We start from the raw sequence: 27,696 nt of genomic DNA on the forward strand, positions 1-27,696 counted from the left end.
CACTGGTTCATAGAGAAACACATAAAAACGTATCATTGCCTAGGAACGCTGGTTCACATAACTACTGCCCACTCTATCTCAGCTAAGAAAGTCAATGTGAAGGTGGACGTCCAAAAAGGCCCAGTCGTGCAAGCATGGGGACCAGAGTTTGATCCCCAGAACCCATGTAAAAGAGTCAAACCAGTGAGTTCTTGGAAAGAGAAAGACCCTGCCTCAAAAGAACCAGTGGGGATTGAGCAAAGAAGACACCCAAGGTTGACCCCTGCAGCCACCTCAGCACACAGACAAAAATAACTAAGTCACACCAAAATCCCATACCACACGGTGGCAGGGTAAAGGAACAGCATACAAAAGTCAGCGGACATGCCAGCATACACTCCTGGATGTCAACTCCATTATTCTATGTGTACAACTGACATTCTAGTAAAAGCAGGGAGAGCCAAAGGGGCCATGAACACTAAATTAAAAGAACAGAAGAAGATAGTCCTAAATTTTACAAAATGCATCAAAGTCCCACAAAACCTAAAAGGGCTGCAAAGTCCCATGAGCATGCTAAACATGACCGGTAGCAGCAAAACTAGCGGCTAGGAACATCTACCATTCCGACCAATTGCTGGGCTAATAACCTGCCCTCCCTGAGTTTGGAGATAGACTTCGATAAAGACTCAAGAATTATTATGGAAAGACATCTAAATGAGAGTAACAAAATTACAGATTAAATCTAAGTCCAGAAATAACAATATGCCAAACATAAGGACGGCAAGACAGCTCAGCAGATAAAGACACTTTATCTACCAAGCCTGAGACCTGAGTTCAATCTGCCTTACCCACAAGGTGGAAGGAGATAACCTATTCCCACCTGTTGTCCTCTGGCCTCCACATACAATTAAGTGTAGTATTTTAAAAATAATTAATCCTGAACATTAAAATATTGATGGCACACAGGAAAACATGAGCATCTTCCATAATCAGCTACATGAAATTACTTTGTAACCAAAACTTTTTCGACTTACCACCTCATCAACCTACTGTGCACCCCGCACATAAATGAGGTGGGTCACTAGCAAAAGGCCTGAATTCTCAGACCAAGAGGAACCCCACTGTCCCTGACCTTTGCACATTGACTGGTTTGTCGAATTTAAACAAGATGTAGTCTCCAGCTGTGGGGGTGATGGCCCAGAAGAAGTCCTCGCCCATGTATGTCTTCTCCAGTGTGTGTCCTTGGTAAACCTTCAGGGAGGTGGACACCTCTGCGGGCGGGTTCACGTGGATCTTGAGAAGCAATGGTTTCATGTAATCTTTATCCTAGGAAGACACATTTGTGCCATTATGTAACACGTAGCTCATCCACATACAACACAGCAACCTGTACGTCTAGGAAAAGCTATGTTAAACCACCAACCGTGAGTTTCTGAATTTTCCCCGACAGTGATGAATGTAGACCCACGTGCTGGAAGAGAGACGGTCGGAAGCGGATTCGTAGATTTGCCTTCTGTCTGTCACAATGTTTCTAGGCATTTAAAAGAATCGCATCTTATTATTCAGTGATAACTCAGTATAACTCAGACACCGAAGGGTCCCGTGAGTTGGCATACGGCATCACTGCTATTTAATGCTCAGGTGTACTGGGGTCTGACACCATCCCAAAAGAATTTGACGGTGAGGGGGGTGCAAGGTAGGGGAGGAAGACAGCTGGCTCAACAGGAAGAAAACACATCTTCCACAAGCCATGTCTATCTATAGCCAATGGGAACAGGGTAACAAAGCCTCAAGCCCCCAACAATGTTTCTCAGCCATCCATGAGGGAGCCAGCACTTAGAATCAGGGTGGTTAAGGGATTCTCTACTATTAAAAAAAAAAATGATTATATATGCATGCACACACACTGCCACGACTGAACTGTTCAAAGCACTCTACCACTGCACCACATACACACTCACTCACACAGACACACACACTACACACACGCTCATACACATTCATACATGCTGGAAAACACACACACACACAGGTACACACATAACATGCAAACACACTCATACACATTCACACATGCTCAAGAACACGCATGCAGACACACACACACACACTCATACACATTCATACATGCTAGAAAACACACATGCAAACACACTCATACACATTCACACATGCTCAAAAACACGCATGCAGACACACACACACTCATACACATTCATACATGCTAGAAAACACACACACACAGGTACACACATAACATGCAAACACACTCATACACATTCACACATGCTCAAGAACACGCATGCAGACACACACACACTCATACACATTCATACATGCGGGAACACACACAGATACATACACTCACACACAGATAAACACACACGTACACTCATACACTCACACACGCTCAAAAACATGCATGCACACACACGTAGGCATACACTCAGGCACACACACAGATACACTGACACACTCATACACAGTCATACATGCTGGAACACACATAGATACACACACGTACACACACTCATACACTCACACAAGTTCAAAAACATGCATGCACACACACAAGCATATACTCACACTCACACACACTCACTCTCTCTCTCTCTCTTTCTCTCTCTCTCTCTCTCTCCCCTTTCTAACCCTGAACCTTAGAATTGGCTTCAGAATGAAGCCAAGCACGTGAAGAGTAAACAGTTTCCCTGTGTGGCCTTGTTTAACTTGTTACCAAGATCTACTAAACAGAAAAACTTCCAGGCCAGGCACCCAGCACAAGCCTATAATCCAGGCACTGAGGCAGGAGGCTCTTCAGATCTAGGCCAGCCTCGGGCTACATAGTGAGACCCTGTCTCAAGAAGCAAAGAGAAAGTATCCCCTGGGTGGCTTGGAGAATTAACTTACAGCATCTTTTTCTGGGTTGCAGACTTTGACCCAGAGAATGTGGTCCAAAAGCCAGTCAATGGGTTTCTCCTTATAAAACATAAAGATGAACTCCACAATCAGAGTAAGGTCTGGCGCTTGAAACATCTTTCCTGAAAAGACAGTGTCCCGTTAGCCAAACATTCTCTGGACTTGTTACCTGGGTATAAACAGACTCCTTATGGTAATTATAATTTAACACACAGTGTTGCTTAAAGGGTTCAGAGATCAAGTCAGACTTATTTTTTTTTTCCCCTATCTTAGTAAGTCTGTTCCCATAAATAAAGGAATTTGAGAGATCGACAGGGCAGGGAATACAGCTCAGTGACCTAGCAGTATGTGTGGGGCCCTAAATTCAACGGGGGATGCACACCATCACTCCTGGCTTGAGAGGTTACCTTTAAACCCTGATAATTTCCTTCACCCATTTGGCTTCAAGCATGCTCTTTTTCCTTGGTTATTTTAAGGATACCATTCCCCCAAAGACTTTGAGACAAGCACCCCCCAAATAGTTCATGAAAGAAACAAGTGAACAAAGAGTAATCACTGACAGGAGCTGCATGCTGCAGCCCCCCTAAAACCCATTCCTGCCATGCTTTGGGGGTGAACCCCAGCCTGGTAAGCACGGAGCAAAGGGAAGTGTGGAAGGGACCAGATGTGCTCCCAGCCGACCATGGCATCTCTCAGAGGACATGCCACAGCTTGGACGTCACAGAGGCTGCGTGAGTTCATGTGCATCGGCTTGCACAAGGAGATTTACTTAAATTTAATTTTCTCAACACCAAATCAATTTCTCTAGGGGGAAAAAAAAGGTAACATTTTTGGTTAAAATTCTGAGACTCACATTTTTTGTTTGTTTGTTTTGTTTTTACAGGACAGGGTTCTCTGTGTAGCTTTGGAGCCTGTCCTGGAACTTGCTTAGTAGACCAAGCTGGCCTTCAACACACAGCGATCCGCCTGCCTCTGCCTCCTGAGTTCTGGGATCAAAAGCATGTGCCACCACCACCCAGCCAGCTCAGCTCAGCCATTTTATAAAATAGATAAAGCAAAGACTTTTCTTACCAATGAAGCCAAGCTGGGAAAACTCTAAAATCATCCATTCTTCAGAAGAGAGTTGAAGTGCAAAATTTTTTATGGTATTAAAATAGTTTTGTTTGACAATAATATCATCTTCAAGCTAGAAAAAAATGGAACAATCATATTTAATAAGGCAAAAAGAAAAGGAAATGGGTAAGTAGGCATTAGTATGGAAAAATCCAAACATATTCTCACAAGTGTCAGGGAAACTATGGTTAAAACCAACTAAAACATAAACATGGGTATTGTGAAAGCAAAAGGTGTACTCTGTGGGTCAGCTGATCTAGGTCAGAGGTCAATGAGAAGCCAGCACCTTCCCTCACCTTCTTTCTGCCTAGCGAGAGGCTGGACGTGAAAACTGGGCATGCGCCCATCTGACACCTGTGTTCTGTCTGATACAGACTCCTATGTACCTCTCTCTCTCCCTCTCCCTCTCTCCCTCTCTCTCTTCCCCCCTCTCTCCCTCTCTCCCTCTCTCTCTTCCCCCCTCTCCCTCTCTCTCTCTCTCTCTCTAGGCAAGGGCTCTAGCACTGAGTTACACCCCTAGAAAGCCTCTTGTATACTTTTAGACCTATTTACTGTTTTTATATGTATGATGTATGTGTGTGTCTGAGGTTTAGGACATCACGTGTGTGCAGGACCTGTGGGGGTTAGAAGGGGCACTGGCTCCCCTGGAACTGGAGTAACAGGTAGAGGCACCGTGTGCGGTATGATACAGGGAGGGGGACACCGACCTGGCGGTGTCCCTGAAGATACTCTTCCAGGCCAAGTCACTTGCTAGACCCCCCTCCCCCCACACACAAAGTATCAAACTTTATTCAGAGCCAAGTGACAGACAGACCAGAAACACTGCCAAGAACAGAGGCAGGCCACAGAGTGAAGACATCTGGGGTTCAGGAGGAGGAGAGATTTGACTGCTAAGGGGGAGTAGCAAGGGGATTTCCCTGTTCTGACTGACAGTCATTTCTCTACTGTGCACATCCTGTCCCAGAATGCGTCTGATTTTAATCATGTGCGTGCCTAATTATGCATAGATGTAAGATGGTAAATAGGGAATTCTCCCTACAAGTTTACATAGGGACAGTCTCGCCTTAACTGCAAATGCACCCCAAAACAGTTCGGCCAGACTGGCCTTTCCATCTGGAGTATGAACGACTAGACTCTGTTGAAGAGGACAAGAAACTTACTGCATCGTTCCTGGTGCATGTGTATAAAGCTCAAAGCAGGCTGGGGCCCTGGGTTGCTAACAGGTTTCTGGGTGCAGTGCTAAGAAAAAGAGTCTGTGTGCCAGTATGTGCAGTCAGAGTCTCTGGCTGTCACTGTATTACTGTTAGGAGAGGAGAGCACATACAGCCCAAACCAAGTAGAGATGCGCGTCACTAAACTAACCCTCATGCTTGCCTGCATGACTGTTCAGATATGCAAAGTACGCTGGGAACACTGAAACAGGAAATTTCACAAAAAGATGATGCTTGGGTGGAAATCTGAAGGTTAAATGTCACACGGAGTGAGGAAATGGCTGTGAGTGGCATTAAAGCTCTGGTCACCTATGATGAGAACCTTGGCATAATCTGATGTTGGGCAACACGGTCTCTTACAAAATAGCACATCATTGCCACTTCATCCCAAGCCACAGGCATAATAACCCCAGGACAGCTGGCATTTTCTTTTTCTCTTTAAGCATAAGCCCTTGATGCAATTGGCCTGGTTCTGCCCTTTTAAGTACCTTGTATTTTTCCAGTACTGGGAACTGAACACAGGGAGGCATGCACAATGGCTGATACTGTCCCACTGGGCTACCTCCCACACACAAGCATCCATTAGAAGCCATGGATTTGCAAGCATGAAGCCACAGCCCTAGGAAGGTTGAGATACAGTCCTTCGAGTCCCCGTCTTCAGCTCTGTTCCCCTTGGATTTCCCCGGGTGACCCCTTTTGCTTTACAAACATTTCAAGTCAGCATAGTCCGAAGCTTCTGAAGCTGGTGTGTTTGCCCTGCTCCTTGATCGGATTCTCGTGCTGCCCAACTATAAAGACCAGAATATAAAGCAACTTGATTTTCTTAGGAACAAGCTTTGGGGACACATACCACTTCCAGAAAACTTGTTAACCTTTGGAGAGATGAAAATGTAGACCCAGTCTAAATGATCAACAATAAGGCAACGATAGAAGGGTACTATTATCCCCAAAAACCACTGACGACCAAACCCATTTCCATTCACCACACCCATTTCTATTCACCGGCATTTAAGGCTTTTGATATTACGTTATGACAAGAAAACTAGTTATGAGGCAGTGTGTGTGTTCATGACCCCTTGTTAGCGATTTTAGACATCAGCAAGAGAGTAGAAAGGCAAATTCCAGAGCCTCCTTCACCCTCGGATACATGGCTTTAAAACCAGAGCACTCAACAGCTAGAGTCCCCCCTGGGCATGGTTCCCCAAGTCCTGACTTCTCCCTCTGGAGGCCCTGACTTTGTGGGATGCACCCTAATCGTGTGTCTGTCTTGTCTCAAAGTGGAGAGGCCGAGGCTGCAGTACCGTGTGTAAGCACTAAGGGGCGCCCCAGATGACAACCCAGATGTGCAGTATCCCACACACGCCCCAGGAATGAGGGTTGTACATAGCAAAACAGAAACCAGCAAATGTCACCTGGGTTATACCCACAAGTCCAGGAAAAGCAGTACCAGACCTGTATTAAAACAGTGACTCCCAGGTTAAAAAAAAAAAAAAAAAAAAAAAAAAAAAACCTGCATAAAGGGACAAGGTGGGCATCAAACACCCCATCACCGCTAGCTAAGGAGCTACTGGCATTCTCTAGCTTCGGAGAGAGGGAAGGTCACTTCCTTTAATGATGTGACCCCTGGTAGGTGCACCACGCGAGGGCAGGCCCCATCCGTGACTAGCTGGACAGCACAAACTAGACTCAGGAGTTTAAAAGGGACAAGGCTCAGAGGTGGGCGGGTGGAGCAGGCAGCTATGGAAGGTAGAGGCAGTGAGGATGTGTGAACCACACTGCATGGAACTCAACGAATTAATGAAAACACTTTTTAAAGGGGCTCTGGGGGCCACAGCGGTGGATCAGTGGGTTAGCACTCACCACTCTCCCAGTGAGCCAGATTCAGATCCCAGAGCCCACATGGTGGGTCACAGCCATCCACAACTCCAGTTCCAGGGGCCCCTTGCCCTCCTCTGACCTCAGCCGGTGTCAGCACTCACGCACTACACACACATACGTGAATGCCAAACACGCATGCACACAAAGAAGAAAAATCACTTTTAACTTAAAGGATTCAAGAAGCAGGCACAACACCAGACCACGGGGCAGGGTGGGCTGATAGGGATGGCGGGTTCTCCAGGTGCCAGAATCCGGGGAACGTCACAGCAGACCTGGCCAGGCAGAGGAGCGAGCAGAGACTGCAGGGGGGATGGGCGCGAACAGCCCAAGGGAGCTGCAGGCACCACGAACACAACAGGGTGTGAGCATTTACTTCAAGGACCTGCCTGAAGAACTGCCGGAAACTTCCCAAGCACATAGAGGGAAATGATGTCCACGTTTAACAAGCTCAAAGGGCTGCACTCTGATAAAGGCAAACACAGCAAGAAACGGCACAACCAAGCTGTCAAACTCCCCAGAGCAAGAGTTTACCCCTTTCACAGTGGGAGAAAGGTGACCCGGCTCAAACAGGGGCGTTCCTATCAGACCATCAGCAGATTTCTCAGCACAGACTTTGTGGGCTGTTAAGAGAGCTGGATGGTGGATTTGAAATCACAAAAGCAAAACAATTATCCACCAAGAATACCCTACCTGCCCAGCAGAACTGTCCTTTGAAAATATAAGAGAAATTAAGGCTTTCCCAGAAAAGAGAGGCGGTAAGTTAAACACTAGCCCTCCTGCCTGGCCTGCTCGGTCCTCCTCTTGAAGCGAGAAGATGGTAAAAACCAGCCGTGAAAGAATGAAACCCTACCTGGCAGAAGCAGCACACAGGCACATACAGAACCCTGGAGTAAGGCCGTATGTGTGCAAGTCACTTTGTTTCAGGGGTAAGGACACCAGGGCCAACAGCTGCCTGCATAACAGAAGCGCAGGCCTCCGAAACATCTTATACATTCTACCCAAAGACCAGTGGAGCTGACGGTATGCTGCCACTCATGACAAGGCTTTTCCATTTTCCAGATCTGGTACAAACCAAAGCACAGGAAGTAATGACGCACTGAAATCTGTGGGTGTGGGACATGAGACGAGGTGGGGCGGGGAGGGGACCTGGGGTGCGGCCCGGGTGGTGCAATGCTCTCCCGGCATGTGCAAAGCCTGAGCCTGATCCCCAGCACCGTCCACACCAGGCACACTGCCATACCCCACTCCTGTAACCCAGAGCTTGGAAGGGTCACAAGTTCAAGACTACATAGCAAGTTCAAGGCCAGCCTAGAATGTGAGACATGCAATCCTAAAGGAGAGGCAATTTGTGCCAGAGGGAGCAGATGTAAGACAGTAATTTATATGGCTTGAATGAAGTGACTGGTTTTAGGTAGGCTGCAATAACTGCGGGGTGTTTTGAGTAACTACAATGACAGCACAAAGAATAGCAAAAGGGAAATCACATGACTATAAAAAAGTCAGTGGAACAAAAGAAGCAAGGATGTTTCTGCAATGACCAGCAAAACTGATAAAAAAAAAAAAAAAAAGTTAGGCATGAGCTAATGAGCTGGGTTAGCTAGAAGAAATAGTAAGTTCCCAGAAAGACAAAACTCACTGGGACTGGCCCGCAGAAGCACACGTAAGCATGACCACAAGTAAGAGGATCAAGGCTGAAAACAAACGAAGAAAACCCTGGAAAGGGCTGGGAAGGAAGCTCGGTTGGTAGCGTGCTGGGCTCGCACGCATGAACTCTGGGTTTGACCGTCACCACCGCCTGATGAAACAGCGTGGCAGCAAAAGCCCCTAACACCAACGCTGGGGGGGGGAGGGGCAGAGGGATTTAGGCGCCAGATCATCCCTGGCTCTAATGCTAAGCTCAGGGTCAGCCTGGGCTAGATGCTAAGATGATGACACCAACAATGGCCTCACATTACAGATCCTCTTGCCTCCTAATGCTGAAATGATGTCTGTGCCACTATGCGCAGGTAAATTTTGTAAAACACGATGCTGGTGTCACATCCAAGATGCCACTGCCAACCCCCATGTCCTGAAGTCTCCCTATGGCATGACACAAATTCCATAAAAACTACTACAAATAATAAAGTATCAGCAAAGTTGCAAGATAAAAATATCAACACATCATTTCTACCCACTAACAATAACCAATGCCCCCAACCCAACTGTATTTTTGTCTAATTTAGTAGACTGATAAAAACACTTAAAATAATTGAAGGAAGTGAAAAACTTATCCCAGATGGACTATCAAAGAAAGCAAGGAGCCGCATACTTGTAACCCCAGCACACAAAGGCAGAAGCAGGAAAACCCCAAGTTTGAGGCCAGTTTGCTGTGCAAACAGAACTACTTGACACCCCTGTCAAAAAGCAAGGCCCGGCCATGCCCGTCTGAAATCCCAGCACTGAGCAGGCAGCCAAGAGGAGCTCTGGGGCTTGCTAGCCAGACAGTCTAGCTGAGCTGAGCAGTCCCAGGTTCGGTGAGAGATTGCCTCAAAAAACCAGTACAGATTAACTGAGGAAGGTCTCCAACACTGACTTCTGACTCCTACAAGTAAGCACACACATGCACCCCACACACATACACATACAAGAAACTTCCAGAACAGAAGAGAAATGCTTTCTAATCTACCTTCCCATCTTTCAGACCCACGTGAACGTTCTGACACTGACCTCTGAACTCACACATTGTTAAACGACACGTAATGTGGTCATCTTTACAAGATAGATATGAAACAAAATCTATTCCTTTACAGTTCAAATCTCTATACAAGCTAAATATATTTCTTTTTCTGTTTTAATAAATGTATTTTTGAAAAAGAAGGAAGAAGAGAGGAGGAGGAAGAAAGATTAGAAGCACCAAGTAAAGGAGCTGAGGAAGATCTCCACTAATACACCTCTTTAATACGTCTTTAAAATGGTGAGAAAGCCTGCTGGGATGGCACACACTTTTAATCCCAACACCAGACAGCCAGAGGCGGGTGGAAGTCTGGGAGTTCAAGACTAACCTGGTCTGCACTGCAAACACCAGACCTTATCTATAACAAACAAAAAACAACAACAAAAAACACCCTGTAAGAACCCGACTCTTACCTGAATATAATAGATGCCCTTCTCCTGAGCATACATCATTAAAAAGCAATAATCCAGGTTTTGCTTGGTTCTCCATCTGAAATGAACAGTTTTGGTAAGTTAGAAATCGGACTCAAAGTAGCAAATTCACAGCATGCATGAGCCTCCTGTCTACTGTAACAAATTCCCACACATCCAAGAGACGGTCCAAGAGTGGCTTCCTGCCGTGAACCTTTCTGTCATGAACTCCTAAGACTAACCCTCCAGCATGCACAGAGGGCTCTCCAGCGAAGGGAACTGGGTACCACTGTACACACAGCCTCTTCTAGAGGCAAATCAGCATAAAAGATGCTAAAATGCCCACCAGAGAGAATATTCCTGACCATGGAACTCACAGCTTCATGCATGCTTGGCTAAAGCTCTACTTCTGAGCTATAAACCAGCATTTTCCAGACGGCCTTGTCCAAAACCTTTATTCAGTAATATCTTAATATCTTAATGTCTCCTTGAACTAGTGCTTGGCAAAGTCTACTTTAGGGGACATGAGGCGGTGTCTAAAACTGTGGATTGGATACGGCTAGAGCTTGATAATGCATATTAAATGCAAACAAATACTATATTTTAAAACACATTTAAATCTACATTAGTAATCTTTTTTGGTGATTTCCTAGTGGCTAACAGAGACACACTAATTAATGCTGCGAAAGAGAAGTGGTCACCCCAAGCTCAGTCCAGCCACGCAAAGCTCTCAGAATCTGTCCTGTGCTGAACAAGATGGCGGAGGACAGCTCGCCATGGCCGCCTCCCATCTGAGCATTTACCGGGTACTAGGTTGACGAGAAAGCACCTGCCTACCTTATTCTTTCCTTGGAGTCTCCAAATGTCTCCTTCAGGTTGGTCAAATCAGGGTAATAGCTTTCAGGAGGGGAGATTATTTCCAGCAGGCCAGAACTAATTTCTTTAGAAAATCTACCAAGAGAAAGGTTAGCTGTATTATTTTAGCTCTGTGGGATTTCATTTGTCTTAACGCTCAACTTACTGCCTTTAACCTAAAATGCACGGCTAGGCAGGGTGGCAGAGTATGAGGAGATGGGTATACTGTGCTAAAATGCAGCCACCTCACCACCGACCAAAAAATACAAATTTCTCTACTGATACATTTCAGTTTCCTCTTTTTTCAACCATGCTTTTAAAAGACAGTAAAGGTCAGAGTAGAAACAGTGAAATGTAGCAGAGAGACCCTGGGCAGACTCGCAGGCACTGCCGTCTTTAATGCAATCCGGTTTTAAATCTAAGCAAATCAAGGACCACAGAAAGCAGGGGACCGAAGAAACAAGCAAACAAAGGGATCTGCCAGCCGACCCAAGATATATTATTTATGAAAAGTCACAGTTCTTCCGTTTTCTCTGCTGGTGAGATGGCTCAGTCACTTAAAGTGTTCCCCCCTCCCCAAGCCTGGAGGACAGGGTTCAATCCCTGGGACCCGCTCAGTAGGAGAGACAACCACAAAGCTCCCTCTGGCTTCCCCACGCATACGGTAGCATGGGTGCACAAATACACACAAATCAATAAATGTGAGCTTTTTTCAAATTTATAAACAAAGTTCTTCGATATTCAGGAAGCTTGAGTTGCAGGCTGCGGGCCCTACGTCGTTCCAAACCAGGCGTCTTAACTGAGGGCAACTTTATCCTCCTGGGAACGTTCAGTGGGACCTGGAGACATTTTCATTGTCACACTAAATGGACAGACGCCAAAAATCCTGCCACACATCCTATCACACACAGTCCCTGCAAGCAGAAAACCTTGCAAGCGTTCACAGGATGCCGTTATAAGGCCGGCCTTGGTGCAAATGCCCGGGTATGTAAGTACACTCATATTCAGGCCTTGTTTTCCTACAAATCAAGGAAGCCTGTAGAACTGCCCCTTAGGGTGATGAGGAGGGGACCATTGTTCCCTGCTTCCTCAAGGGATCTATCCCAGCCTATTCTACAGACTGCCACGATTGTAGACTTCGATTAACAAAGAGAAATTATTTTAACTGTGGAGTTGACAAGTAACTCCTGCTTCTAAGTCTTTTAAGATTTTTATTATTTTTAATTATGTGTGTATGTGGGTGGGGATAGGGACAGGACTAGGGTGACAGGACTCGCCGAGGCTGGAGTATCAGGGGTAGTGAGTCACACAAAGGAACTGGAACTCAGGTCATCTGCTAGATGAGAAAGCACCTTTAACTGCTGGGCCGTCTCCCCCTTCCTAGGTCCCTCTTGTCACTGTGCCCTTTAGGAGTAAAACCAGATAAGACTCACTGAAGAAACCGGTCGGGTCTAATTTTAAAACTGGCAGGTTAATAATATAAAACACGCCAATGCCGGAAAATCCCTAAGCTTTGCATCTGCCCCGGTCCACAGTACACCGGTGCAATCTTGGCAACGGAGAAAAACTTGCTTGGTGAATTCAAATGGTTCTGGACAACTGTGACCCTTGCTCAACTCCCTCAAGAGGAAAGACCACCAGCTGGCAGTGTTCTATGCAGATGCCATCCAAGCCTTCTCTATAATACAATACCAATTTACCCAGCAGACACAGGAATTTATATGCAGCTACTTAATGAGAATGTAAGGGGCTGCTGACCCTGATGAACCAAGAAATGAATTAGAAAGGAAGACATTTCTTTATACAAAAAATAAGAGCAACAAAAATAATTCCATTTCTGTGCTTCGGAAACTTACTCTTTCTCCAGGTTGGCTACCACACTGTGAACGTAATCAGTATCTGTCTGGGAGAGAGAGAGAAATGTTATGGTTTTTATCTCACTTTACAAAAAGATTTTTATTGTGTGTGTGTGTGTGTGTGTTGGCCTGCATGTATGGATGTATGTATGCATGCATGTATGTAGTATGTATGCATATACACACGTATATATGCATATATGTGTGCCTAGTGCATGTACACATGCATATGTGTGTCTGTGTTTCTGCCTCTGTGTGACATGTGTGTTGCCCTTGGAGGCTGGAAGAGGGCATCAGATTCCTGACCTTGGTATTGCAAATGTTTGCAAGCCATGGTGTAAGTGCCAGGAACTGAACTCAGGTCCTCAGGAAGAACTGCTGAGCCAGCTCTCCCGCCCCTGTTCCACTTTTAATGCCAAACCCAAAGTGGAGCAAGTGATGGATCCCGCACTAAAAATGCCATTTTAACTTTCTAGATCCTTGTTCTGAGACTGTGCCTGTAAATGCCTTAGGTGCTATCTATTATAGTAAGCAAATGTGTAAGTTTTATTATTTTCAATCACTGATGTTTATTTTACCAGAAAAATTGAACATGGAGCAACTCCTATTTCTCCTGAAAATCCAAACTCCTACATAGCGAATGTTCGTAGCAGAAGGAGCCTGCTGCGGGCAAAGATTCCAGGACTTAGAACCATGCAACCAAACAGAGGCTCAAAGTTTCCCTCGCAGCTGCCTGCACAGCCTGTGTTACCTCTCTGAGCTTTAATTTTCTCTTTTACTAAATTTTTACTACTCTCTTTTAGAGATTACATTAAATAAACCTGTATAGTAAAAAGCAGCATTAGATTATATTGATACCAATGACTCAAACCAGGGGGACAGAGTAACAGTTAGAAATGAAGGGCATGCTTCAATCATAAGCAATTAAAAGTCCAGGCTGAGGATGCAGCTCAGTGGAGCCTCTGCCTTACATGAACCAAGCCCTAAGTTTGATCCAGAGCAACAAAAAAGAAAAGAAAAGAAAACAAACAAACAACAAAAAACCCACAAACCCTGAAAATCCAATCTTCTTGTAACACCATAACCAAAATCAAACTGGGGAAGAAAAGATTTATTTGGCTTACACTTCCACATCAGAGGTCAGGGCAGGAGAGGCAGGAGCTGATGCAGAGGCCATGGAGGGTGCTGCTTACTGGCTTGCTCTCCATGGCTTGCTCAGCCTGCTTTCTTATAGAACCCAGAACCACTAGCCAAGGGCTGGCCCCACCCATAATGGGCTGGGCCCTCCCCATCAATCATTAATTCAGAAAATTCCCTACAGGCTTGCCTACAGCCTGATCCTTTCCTCAACTGAGGCTCTCTCCTCTCCAGTGACTCTAGCTTGTGTTGAGTTGACATAAAACTCGCCAGCATAATTCTCTACCCATTTTAAACTCAGTGATAACTTAAACATGGTCAACTATCAAGACAAATCAATGATATATAAAATCTGACTTTTGTTATGAAAGCGGCCATACATTTAATGCTTACAAGTAAAAAGAAACAGCTTAACAATGGAATAAGAAAACCCCATTGAAAACTAATATGCATTTTGCCCAATTTAACTTTAATGTCTATTAACTGAAATTTCAACTTTCATTAAGCTTAATTTTTAAGAATAAAGTATCTGCATAACACCACATCCTTCAAAGTCTTGAGAAGGAACGTTAGAGACATGGCACACACCAAAACAAACCCCATCCCTCCCCTTAGGTAATATCAAGTATCAGTGATCTCTTCTTAAATCATTGCTCACATGGCTTTATCAAAGCGCATCTGAGGCTAGGACTTTAGCCAAGCATGGTTTACATAGACATCGACAGGCTTAGAAATATCCTGAAACCCAACTGATAAATAGTAGAAGAGGCAAGGTGTGCTCGTGTCTAACACACAGGAATTCAAGGATGCAAGAGCCTGCCCTCTCCTCCCAGCAGGTGCGAAGCCAAGAAGACAGGTTTGTTACGAGAGTTGGAAGTCGGTGTTTGAGCAAAGGGTCCACACGGGACATGACCTGTCACCCTTACCTTACCTATTAATATACCTAGCCCAATATTTGCAAACAACTGTAACTGGTGTCCTTTCATACAAGAGAACTGAGCCCTCCTGGCCTCCACCGGAGACCGGAGGGGGAGGGGATTCCTCTGAAAAAAGCTCAACCTACGATCAGTCTAGAAGCACTGGGCCCCCTAGCCAGGGCTTTCCGATGGGACGCAGGTCCTCTGCAAGAGCAGCCAGTATTCCTACTCACTGAGCCATCTCTCAGGCTGCCTGAGACATTCTAAACAGAGTAGGAAACAGTTACAGAAGAAACGGAATCGGTCAAATCCGTGGGCTGAAAACTGGGATGTGTGTACCCCAGGAGTGGGGTGCTTGGACAGCTGGGGATTTGAACAGGCAAAGACGGGCGAAGATGGGTCAGTCAGTAAAGCACAAGGACCAAAGATGAGGTCCCCATGCCAAATGGGGTGGAGGGACACGCGTGGCAGAGACACCTGAGATCCCAGGGTTGGGGATGAGGAGGACCCGGTCTCACCAGACAGCACCAAGTGAGCTCCAGCCTCTGCGTCTTTAAGAACACTGGCTGGGACAGAGAAGATGCCCGACTTTGACCTCCGGCATATATATATATATATATATATATATATATATATATATATACACACACACATGCCTTGTAAAGCCAGGACTTGGGAGGCAGAGATGGGTGGCTCTGGGGACAAGACCCCAGCTCCACACTCTGCACAGCAGCTCTGGGCCGTAGCTGTCTGAACTCAGACTGTATGTACCAAACCACCCCACAGCTGCTCCCTGATGGAGAAGCCATCGTCAAGTGTGTTCTTCTAAGCATAGCCTCTCAACCCAACTATCCTGAACAGCAGCTCTGCCTAACCTGGGACAGCTCAGCTCACATCCTTCTCCAGCTGCAGGTGACAATCGGTGTGATTGTGAGTGCCACACACAAGCAGAGGCACGCGGTTTTGTCTACAGTGTCACCGGATGACCCTTCCAGCAACTCCTATAAAGGCCAGGAGAGGGAGCTATTCCCAAACTACAAAAACAATTCCAGGGACTGAAGGGCAGGTGCGCCTCCATCCCTTGCCCCTCCCCTTGGCAAAGCCCACTGAGTCCCAACAGCGAACCCTGAATTACAGATGACACGTCTGTCAAAGGGTTCAGAAGACTACGCACAAGAATCTGCAGAATAAAATGGCCCCTGCCTGCTGAATGAGGTCCACAATTCTGGAAGCTGGTAGTGCAAGCCCTGCCTCAGCTACTTAGTATAAGACCCTGCCTCAAGCACCGACATGCACTAACTGGCAGAAGGGGTCACCAGTGAATTCCAACCCCAACTGTCAAAAGCAGAAAGAGATAAGAAATCCAGAAACTGAAGAAACGGGACTGCCAAGGAGGCCTCGTGGGGAGCCAACTTGCTGCCCAGGTTTGAGTTCAATTCCCAGAGAAACGGAGACCAGACTTGTGCAAAGAGCACATCCCCAGGAGCCATTCTCTGATTTCCATGTGTGCGATAGCACGCGCATGCCCCCACCCACAACACAAATGTCTATACTTCATAGGAAGAAACAGAGACAAAAACTAAGTTCATCATTTTACAGGGCTTGGAATAAAACACCACTAACAATTAGGGCTGGAGAGATGGCTCAATGGTTAGGAATGCTGGTTGCTCCTCTGGAGGACCCACCTGGATTTGATTCCCAGCCTCTACACGGTGGCTCACAACTGCCTGTGACTCTAGTCCCAGGGGATCAGAGACCTCTTTTGGGCTCCTCAAACACTAGGTACACAAGTGGTGCACAAACATCCTTGCAGGCGAAACACCCACATGCATTTTAAGGCCTCTAACGGGACAGAAGATATCACAGAAGGACCTTGGTGGTAAACGGCTGCCATTTGGCATTTTCTCTAGGGCTGTGCTGGCATTTACAAAGCCCTTAGTACAGAGTTTATTGACGACAGTGAACATACGCTGTCAGCAGATAAATAAACATCAAAGATAAGGTGAGGCAGGAGGACAGGCAGAGATGTCTGTACACAGCCCAAGTTTTTCAGGTTGTACCGTGCGAGCCTCGCAGGCACTGCAAAGCAAAACTCTTTAGCCGACGCAGGAAACAAAAAAATAGAAAGTGTTCAAAGCACCCAGCTACATGAAACCACAAAGGAAGGCACAGGGTACCAGCTGAACCAGAAAACCACGAGAAAGACGGCAGGAGGAACCCTTACCCATCAGTGAGTACTGTGCATGCAAAGAGGCTGAGTAGACTGAAATAGTCTCTCTCCCTCCCCATCTCTCCCTCTCCTCCCTCTCCCTCTCTCTCCCTCTCCTCCCTCTCCCTCGCTCTCCCTCTCTCTCCCTCCCCATCTCTCCCTCTCTCTCCCTCTCCTCCCTCTCCCTCTCCTCCCTCTCCCTCTCCCTCGCTCTCTCTCCCTCCCCATCTCTCCTCCCTCTCCCTCTCTCTCCCTCCCCATCTCTCCCTCCCTCTCCCTCTCCTCCCTCTCCCTCGCTCTCTCTCTCCCTCCCCATCTCTCCCTCTCTCTCCCTCTCTCACACACACATACACACACAAAGACCCAACAGTATCCTCCCTCAATTTATCTTCAATCAAAAAGATGTTCCAGGCAATTGGAGACCAGAACCTACATCTACTTTAGTAAACAAAATACATTGGAATGGACTGTTAACAGTCAAAGGTGGTCATTATTGAGGCAGAAGCAAGTGGACCTCTGAGTTTGAGGCCTGGTCTACATAGTGTGTAAGCTAGCCAGAGCTACACGGTGAGACCCTGTCTTTAAAAAGGCCATTATATAATGAAAAAGAGTATTCGTGTGTGGTCTGCACACTAAACAACAGGAATGGATCCGACAGGACCAAGAGGCGGCCGAAGTCAGCCCCCGAGGCCGGTAAGCTTGGCTTTTATCCGACTGAGTGCCGGGAACTGCTCAGCTTCTGCTCTTGTCTTCCAGCCTTAGTGTATGTCCTCCTCACGCGCCCTGTGTGTCCCGGCACAGCAAAGGCTGCAAGGGTTATTTCTGTGCAACACCCTCCTTTCAGAGCCCCCAGCTGAGATTCTCTCCAACAGCCCAGTTTGGTACTCTCCCGGGTACGATGCAGAAGGCGTCGTCAGCAGGTAGAAAGCGGGGGCTGGATGACATTTACCTCTGTCTCTAGGACAGCCTTACCCAGCGTCTCCCAACAGTCAGTGCAGACATTCCCCCAGCTTCCAGGAACTCCACTGTGGCCAGAAACAGTTGCTATTGTACATACTAAAGAACCAAGGAGAATACCAGAAAGAGAATCTGTCCCTGTAACAAATCAGCAGCACACAAGGACAGACAGTGTGAGCAAAACGCAAGCTCAGAACTTAGGGAAAATCTTATTTTCTTGGATCTGAGACCAGAGTACTATTGCCCACATAATCTTTTTTTTTTTTTAACTTTAAGTAAAGACAAACACATGGCCACAGTATGTTTTTGAGCTTTACTAGTTTCTAAAATGGTCAGGTGCCGGAACACAATGAGTCAGAAAGAGGAAGCTAAAAGGCTAGGCAAAAGGAAGAAGAGACTTCATTTGAAGGCGACTGTCCCAGCTCCTCCAGTCTGCAGGTGACAGGACACATCCCACACACCCCAGCACTCACTAGGTTCAAGTCCACTCAAACTGAGCACCTCTGCGGACCTCTTGGAATAGCCTAGTCCAAAATTCACCTGCATCATGACAAGGGTTTCTGTCCGTGGGAACTTTTCAAAAGGCAAGCTATGACACTGTCCCCAAAGGCCTGCAAATTCAAGCTGGGACACCATCACACTGGTGACCTGAGCTCATAAAGAGAATCCAAATTCCTAAGGAGCCGTCACAGAGAGAAGAAACTTCAGGTTCAGGACTACTGTCTGCAACCTGGGATGCCACAAGAGGTGTGGGAACCAAGGGGCCACAGCAGTAGCAACATGAAGCCTACAGTTAATTGAAGCCAGTGGGCCGGGCATGGAGGCGCAGCCTTTAATCCCATCAGGGAGGCAGACACAGGTGGACCTCTGTGAGTCCAAGGCTAGTAGGTCTACAGAGAGACCTCATCCCCCCAACCAAAAAAAGGCATTGAGCCCACAGGATGGCTCTGTAGGTTAAAAAAAAAAAAAAAAAAAAAAAAAAAAAAAGCACTCAGCCAGGAACTACCAAGTTTGCTACACTCTGACCTCTGGGGGGGGGGGGTTGGGTGAATTTTTAAAGTTTTAAAGAGGAGCTGGGTATGATAGTGCACGCCTTTAATCCAGCATTTCAGAATCAGAGGCAGGCGGATCTCTGGGTTTGAGACCAGCCTAGGCTACACATGGAGAGTTTAATAATTTTAACAGAGACAAAATGACTCACAAAACTGAAAATACTTACACACATATATGTATTTGCCAGCGCCCTTGACTGAAAGCAAAAGCAGAACCCAATGATGAGCTAGAGAGTTCTCGGTGTTTCTTCATCCTACCCTTCCTTGACCACTCCCTACTGCCAAACTCTAGCCACTCATAGAACCGGCTCCTCCAACATCCCAGCCACACTGCGGTCTTGGGCCTGTGCAGGCTCTACTTTGCTCTTAGCAGTTACAGTCAGCACCAGAGGCAACAGAAACAAGGATCTTTATGACTGGACTGAAACTCCCCTTAATCACAGGGCAGATCACCCCTCAAACAGATCCTGGGGTTGCACCCCACAGCAGGAGCAACCTCCCGCCCAGAAAGGAGACTGCCCCCCTCAAATGATGACAGAGATGAGTTCCCCCCAATGCCTTGCAAAATCAGAACTGAGACAAAGATCTCCAGATCACCAGCCCGAGCCAGATTTCCTGTTCTGTTAGTCAAGCAAAAATTAAACCCGGCCTCTTTCATCTCTCTCCCTCACCAAACCTCCAGGTCTCATCAGCCAGGCCCCAGAGAAGGCATGGGGCTCTGAGGCCCTTGAATTCGCTCTGCCCACATGGCCAGCCATGCTGACTGAAGCAAAGTCCTTCCTGTTCTCAGTGATCATCTGGGTGTGTGGCTGAGGGGAGCCCACTAGAACTCTGGAGCTGGGTGGGATTTTAACCCTAAACTCTAGTAATTTCACCAACTTAACCTACTACACATTTATATGAAATATGCCATGTGAGTACACAGAATCCACTTTCTCCAGGCACACAGAACAGGGTACGCAACACACGGGTACACCCTACACATACTCTTTACACATGTGCATGCACGCACACATGCACGCACACACACGTCCCACTCATACTCCACACACACATACGTGCACATTCCCATTCATACTCTCTACACGCACACATGCACGCACACATGCACATTCGCATACACACACACACACACACATGCAAACACACACTCATACACGCACTCACACACACACTCATACACACACACTCACACTCACACACACTCATACACACTCACACACTCACACACTCACGCACACTCATACACACACACACACACACACACCTTTAATCTTTTAAAAAATAAAACAAAAGAACTTGGGGTAGAGCCAAAGTGGTACTCATAGCTTTGAGTTGCATTTATTACTAAAGAAAAAAGTCCCCAACCAACAATCTCTGCATTCCTTTAAAAAAAAAAAAAAGTAGAAAAGTAAAACTAAAAGAAGAATAGATACAAACGCCACGGAGAAAGAACAGGGCCACAGGGTCTGTCTTGTCTTCACCTGTGGGACAGCCAGAGCCCAAAGACCGAGGAGGTCTCAGAGTGTGGAGACCGGGGAAGCAGGCAAGGAAAGATGAGCTGTGGTGGAAGAGCTCAGCCAGGAGAGGAAAGGGCAGGGCAAACAGAGAGCACTGAACCGGCCGACCAGTATACGAGCATCCAAGTGATGCCCCCTCCAAGGGCGAGGAGCCCATGATGCGGATCCAAGTGATGCCCCCTCCAAGGACGAGGAGCCCATGAGGAGGATCCAAGTGATGCCCCCTCCAAGGACGAGGAGCCCATGAGGAGGATCCAAGTGATGCCCCCTCCAAGGATGAGGAGCCCATGAGGAGGATCCAAGTGATGCCCCCTCCAAGGGCGAGGAGCCCATGATGCAGAAACTAACTTCAGAGTGGGGTTTGTCTATCGCTATCCCCAGAACCTGCTTCAACACAGTATTTTCAATACATTCTAGTTCAACAAGAGAAGGAAAAGCTTGAGAAAATGTCACCACAGTGAGGGCCCCATTCTGGAGCGCTTGGGTGCTTCAGGGGAGAAAAAGCAGGGAAAAAAAAAAAACACACAGGTAGCTAACTGGGAGCTGAAAGCACGCTTAGAGACCTTGGGAGTGGTTAAGAGAAGCAGCAGCTTTCCCACGCCCCTTCCAGGAAATCACACACTCATCAGCGAACACAAGAACCACAGCCTCATTTTGAAATATTAACAACTGAAATTCTCAGGCTCAAAAGGGGACCTGGCTTTGTCCCAATAACCAGAGGTAACATAAGACCTACAGCTGGGGCTGGCACTTAAAGAAAAGCTGGCAACTCTTTTTATAAAATAATAATAATAAATTAATATAATTAGTCCAGAACACATCTTTATTCCCCCACCCTCCCCTCAGCCAGCAGCCTGAAACCCCCAACCATTCAATGATGACTCATAAACATGGAAGCAAAACACAAAATAATAAGAAAAAAGGGGGAGAAATGAGTACAACCTATCAATAAAAATAACTTTTTATACTTTATACAGGGGCTCTCTGTGTAATAGCTCTGGCTGTTCTGGAGCTCACACTGTAGACCAGGCTGGCCTCAAAATCTCAGAGATCCGCCTCCCAAGTGCTGGGATAAATGCTCAGCCAACAAAACAGCAGACAAGAGAGAGGACGGACAAAGGGAAGGAAGCAGAGGGGGAGGGGAAGAAGAAACTCTGGAGTAAGGATTTGACCATTGAGGAAAGAATGAAGAAAACTGTACTCAGCGAAGCCGTTGCCTCTAGGAGGCAGCACTGAGCATCAGAAGGCGCTGTGACAGTTCTGAATGTGTGGAAACATAAAGGGCCTGCAACATCTGAAGCAACCCGGAAAACTCAAAACTACAGGCCTCTGTGGGTCATCAGTAACTCACGCAAACCTACAACAGGCGGTGAAGCTCCAGCATGAGATTCAGCTCAAAATCCAGAGAATGCAAAACAGACCCACACTCACAGTCACTGTTTCCAACAGATGCGTTGGAGAAGTAGAAATGTGCTCTCAGCACAGGGGACGGCAATTATGGATATGTGGCAATCGGGGACATTCACACTACCCTAGACCTTAACGAAAGTTAGCGCAAGATGGACACAGTCCTAATGCAGAGTTAAAAGCTGACGGTTTGCAGGCAGTCTTTACAATACAGAAGCACGCAAGGGTCTGCTAGCTCACAGAATTCCCACCATGGCAGTATGAAGAAAACAGATAAACATTCAGACTGGGAAAAATATCCAAACACAAATTTGACAAGAATGGTATTCACTTTATATATTTAAAAACTTGTAACTGAAATTAAACAACAGCAACAACAACCCAATTTAAAATAATAGGGACCAGCTGGAGAGATGGCTTAGTGGCTAAGAGCACTGACTGCTCTTCCAGAGGACCGAGGTTCAATTCCCAGCACCCACACGGTGGCTAACCGCCATCTGTAGTGAGTGAGATCTGGCGCCCTCTTCTGGTCTCTGTGCATACATGCAGGCAGAATACTGTATGCATAATAAGTTTTTTTTTTGAAAAAAAAAAAAAGAATACACATTTTTATGTAATGATTAATAATGATAAAGCATGGGGGTAGGTGAAGTGAAACATGACAAACAAAAACACTAAAACCCGAATAGAAGAATCTAGGTGGTAATAGGTATTTTGTGTAAAGATTTTTCAACTTTGTTTTATGTCTTCAATTTTCCACATGAAAAAAATATACATTTTTTGTGAAACTAAAGACTTAACTCATAGGCAGAGAGAACATATAACGTGCCAGGAAAATACGACCTATAGTACCTGAGACTGAACTACATTACAGCAGAAGTACCAAGGTTTAAGGACAGAAAAAGAATAAATTGAGCAACTGGATAAAAGATGGGTTTCAAACACCAAAGAACGAGAAATATGAAAGACTGTCTAACTTCAGCACTAGGATTAAAAAATAAAAAGTTAAGGAAGATATTTAATTCACCTCTCAGCCCACAGCAAATCAAGCAGAAAGAACACTGAATGCTGTGGTGGTTTGAGTTCATGGACAGTAGGCTCTGGAACTGCGTGGGAGGCCGCCTACGGCATGCCTGGAGGGCATTATCTGGGGGGGGGCACCTGAGATGGGCAGACCCGCCCACTGTGGGCGTCAACCTCCTTTGGCTCAGACCCAGGCCTGTGAGAAAGGAAAGGGGGCCTCCATCCTCCTGTCTGGTGTGGGTGCTCTGTGACGAGCTTCACGTCCCTCCCACTTTGCCCCCTACCCTTAACTGTGAGCTGAGCAAAACCTCTCCCCCTTATTACGTCATGGCAACGGGGGGGGGGGGAGCAGAAACCCAACAGGGCAATATAATTATTGTATCATAAAATCTCTGCATAGAGAAACCTCACAAAATAAGGAATCTCTTAATTCACGAGGGGGGGGGACCCCGCCAATTAAAATGGACTTGTACGGACATTTTCCAATCAAGATATAGTTAGGTATCGATAACTAATCTAGACAATGAGATAAAGGGATGAAGTAGCACCTCTTCTGACTGTATCTTTTTTATGTAGATTATTTTTTTAAAGCAGGTCCATGCTCCCAAAGTAATTCAAAATAGAAAACAAGAACAGCAAACCCGTTACTGAAGACTGTAAGCACCCCAAAGTGGACAGACAAGGAGAGAGCTGCGCTAACCACCGTCGGAAGACAGCACTCTGGACACTGAGAGGCTGAAGGAAGAAAACAGGGGCAAACGCTCGTCTACAGATTAGCTTAACAATTCAAACCTCCTTTGCGCTTACTTAACTTTGAAAAGTTAAGCAGGTTTATTGTGAATCCTAACAACCAGATTCCTCACTTTGGAGGAAAGGGTTTAATTACTGAGCAATGAGGGAAGGCTGGAGTGGACCCCATGAGATCACAGCCAGAGACACATTAAAAACATACGATAGACATATGACTTAACATACACATAGAGGAAGGGCCATAAAAGTATACAGAAATGGGGTGTCTCCACTGGAAGCGTGAGAAAAGAATGATCCCTCAGCTAATGAGCAAAATCAAGACCTTGATCCTGGGTGTGTGTGTGTGTGTGTGTGTGTGTGTGTGTGTGTGTGTGTGTTCCTGTACATCTGGGTACCTATATGTTCATGTGAGAACAGAGGACAACTTTGCATCGTCCTCAGGAATATTGTTAACCTACCTCCTTTGAGGCAGCATCTCTCACTATCCTGGAGCTCACAAATTAGGCTAGACTGGCTGGCCAGCAAACCCCAGCGATCCTGTCTCTGCCTCCACACTGCTATGATTCCAAGTGTGTGCCACCACACCTGGCACTTTTATATGGGTCCGGGGACTTGAACTCAGGTCCTCGTGTTCATAAGGTATACAGTTTACTGACTGAGTCGTCCCCCAGGCCTCAGATCTTGATTTCTGCAACCTACCTCAAACACAAAGAAGCAGGTGTTTTCAAAAAGTGCCTAAGTTCTGGGCCAGGAAAATGCAAAATTAACTTAAAACTGTTCTGATGCAACCAAGTGAAGAGAAACAGCCAGGCCACAGCAGGTGGCCACAGCAGAATTCATGTACGTGGGCACACACACACATGCGCACATACAGACACACGCACACATGCACAGACACGCGCGTGCGCACTCACACAGACACACACGCGCACCCACACACACACGCATACACCTTGATTAAGAAACAAGAACTGGTCGCTATCTACAACTGAGAATAAGGAACTCCAATTAACAAAGGGAGATAAAGATGATGGCAATAGAGCACGGTTATTTCTGCAGGAAGTCCCGGGGGTGACTGAGTCAGCGCTGAGGATCTGGTGAGAAACGGGTCATTTCCCTAACCTTAAAAGTCTTGCCCGCCTCAAGACAAGTGCAGAACACAAAGAAGAGCATCTTTACAGTACAAAAGCCGGGCCTATGCCAACTAAGGATGCCACATTAACTTGACCGCTCTCACTGATAAATTGATCTGTCAGTTCTGGCCAACAGGCTGACTGCCAGCACTGTTAGAGCAATTTATGTCAAAGGATTTGAAGAAGCCACAAAGGCGCACACCCTTATGTAAACCATGGACTGTGAGTAACCATCAAAAGACTAAACCAAGTCGGGCGTGCGCCGCCACTGCCACTGTTGCAGGCCTTTAATTGCAGCACGAGAGGCAGAGGCAGAAGGGATCTCTGTGAGTTCGAGGCCAGCCTGATTTACAGAGCTACACGGAGAAATCCTGTCTCAAAACAAACAAAAAAGAAACCATCGAACAAAAAGTGACACAGGTAAAAGACCGCAGCCCTCAGTTATCTGCCCGTACTCCCCACAACTCTAACACTTAGATTTTGAAACAGTCTCGTGTAGCCTTGGCTGGCCTTGAACTTTCTGCAGTCTTCCTGTCTCAGCCTTCTGAGGTGCCGTGGGTTTACAGGCATGCACCAACATGCTCAGCATCTCTCTCTCCAATCTTCATCTAGTCTACGGACAACGCGTGCCTTCACAGAAACTCCTGGTTTGCTTGGAAATATATAAACACACACTACAGACATTTATGTGTGTGTGAGCATGTACATAGATTTTTTTCCATGTTTGCTATCACTGATTTAAATGGGGGCCCAGCAGTAGCTTCACTGAAGCCGGGCAGCTGGAGAAGGGACTGAAAGGAAGAGCCAGTGCTCAGACGCAGCGGTAACACAGGACGGTTAGCACTGCACACAGAGAACCCCATGAGCATCCGGGATACCAGGGAGAGCAGCAGCCTGAGAGGGCTAGACTAATTTATTTCCGGACAAATTAAGAGTTGCCTGTCTTAGTCACTGTTCTACTGCTATGAAGAGACACCATGACCCAGGCAACAACTATAAGAGGAAGCACAGGTAGGGCTTTCCTACCCCATTCTCATCACATCAGGAAGCGTGGCAGCCTACAGGCAGACCTTGGAGCAGGACAGCCCAGCAGGCCTACATCCTGGTCCTTAGGCAGAGAGACAGGCTCTGGGTGCGGCTTGGGCCTTTGAAACCTCAGAGCCCACCCCCAGTGACGGAGAGAGTGATGCTCCTTGGTGGCTGAGCATTTAAACAGATGCGTCTGCGGAAGCTCACTCAAGCAGCTCCCCTGCCCATTAGACACAGGCATGGGTTATCGAGCTGGCGAGTACACACAGGTGTTGAGGAAGACTCTGAAGATCTCCAGCCATCCTGTGTACAAATCATGGTCAAAGCCACACAACTTGGACCTGATGGACCTCGGGCTACCGGAACTCCTAGGGGGAAGCTTCTAGCCACCCATGGGGATGCCAGCACACGCAGCAATGATTGTGAATTGCCACCTGGCCAAATCCAGGAAACATTTCAATTCTCCCTTTCAGGACAGACTGCACTGAAATTCATGCAGCTACTGTGGTCCAAGAAGGCTGTTCAGACATTGGAGTGCCGCTAACACTGCACAATAAGAATATTCTCATTGCTAGTAAGTTCCAACTCTATGAAAATGTATCTGGCAGAAAGTGGCACCCCACATAGTCCTGAGACTCAAGGCACCTGCCACTAAAGGTCTGACGAAGATCTTACTTGTTTTAGTGGCGAATATGGAGGAGTTTTCTATACATGTTTATCTGCATATATACATTTCTGAAATTACAAGTGTTTGTGCTGGATTGGTTTTTACCAGCACAACAGTAAGTCAAGAGTTCACTCTCAATTTTAATAGTCATTGCTTACCTAAACGGGGGGGGGGGGGGAAGGGGCGATCATAAATACAAATAACCAAATGGGCAAGCTACTTCGAAAAGCTGATTCCCCTCATATATGGAAATTCCTTGCAAATCAAGGCATAAAAAATAAGCAAAGTTTATAGAAAACCAATTATAAATACAAATGGTAAGAATCTACACAAACCTACATATGATTCCATACAGTAAAAAGATCAAATTAAATAAAAACCATTTACTTTTCGACCAACCAGTCTCCAAACCTTTGTTTTAACAAAGGCCAAAGTGTTACTTTTTATCCATTAAATTGGAAAATCAAATTGTTCTACTTTGCTTTTCTATAAACACACACACACACAACAAAAAACCGACTCTGACCAAAACAACACAAGGGAGGGTGTGTTCGGTTTCTGCTTCCAGGTCACAGACCGTCAGGGGAAGTCTCGCCAGAACTCAGGCAGAATTGAAGCTGAAATCAGACTGCTTGCTGGCTTGCTCTCTGGCTCATCCCCAAGCTTTCTCATAAACCCCAGAACCACCTGCGTAGGAATGGTGTTGCCCACAGTAGGCTAGGCTATCAATTCAAGACCACCTGTCACAGACACGACCACAAACCAATACGATCTAGGCAAGTCCTTGAGGGTTCCCCTTCCCCGGTGACTGTCAGTTGAGCCACGTTGACAATAACCAGTTTTTAATATTTTCGTATTACCTAGAAAGAAGAAATGAGCTCTTTCATAGCTGTCGGAAGAGGAAGTGGCTCAAGCTTGGCAGTGAATGCTGGTCACATATGAATATTTGATTGTGTTTGGGTCC

General features: G+C 46.4%; 1 protein-coding gene across 1 annotated transcript in view; it reads right to left on the minus strand.

Moving 5' to 3' along the window:
- Mgat4a (alpha-1,3-mannosyl-glycoprotein 4-beta-N-acetylglucosaminyltransferase A) overlaps window positions 1-27,696 on the minus strand; it is a 77,966-nt gene that overhangs the window by 5,384 nt on the left and 44,886 nt on the right. Inside the window, exons 6-12 of the mRNA XM_051204566.1 lie at window positions 12,932-12,978; window positions 11,058-11,171; window positions 10,224-10,299; window positions 3,967-4,081; window positions 2,887-3,017; window positions 1,403-1,510; window positions 1,112-1,305 (exon numbers count right to left, since the gene is read on the minus strand). Of these exons, the coding sequence (XP_051060523.1) occupies window positions 1,112-1,305; window positions 1,403-1,510; window positions 2,887-3,017; window positions 3,967-4,081; window positions 10,224-10,299; window positions 11,058-11,171; window positions 12,932-12,978 (785 nt within the window). The remainder of the gene's footprint in view (window positions 1-1,111; window positions 1,306-1,402; window positions 1,511-2,886; window positions 3,018-3,966; window positions 4,082-10,223; window positions 10,300-11,057; window positions 11,172-12,931; window positions 12,979-27,696) is intronic.

The sequence above is a fragment of the Phodopus roborovskii genome, unplaced genomic scaffold, assembly GCF_943737965.1.
Source record: "Phodopus roborovskii unplaced genomic scaffold, PHOROB, whole genome shotgun sequence".
Taxonomy (NCBI): domain Eukaryota; kingdom Metazoa; phylum Chordata; class Mammalia; order Rodentia; family Cricetidae; genus Phodopus; species Phodopus roborovskii.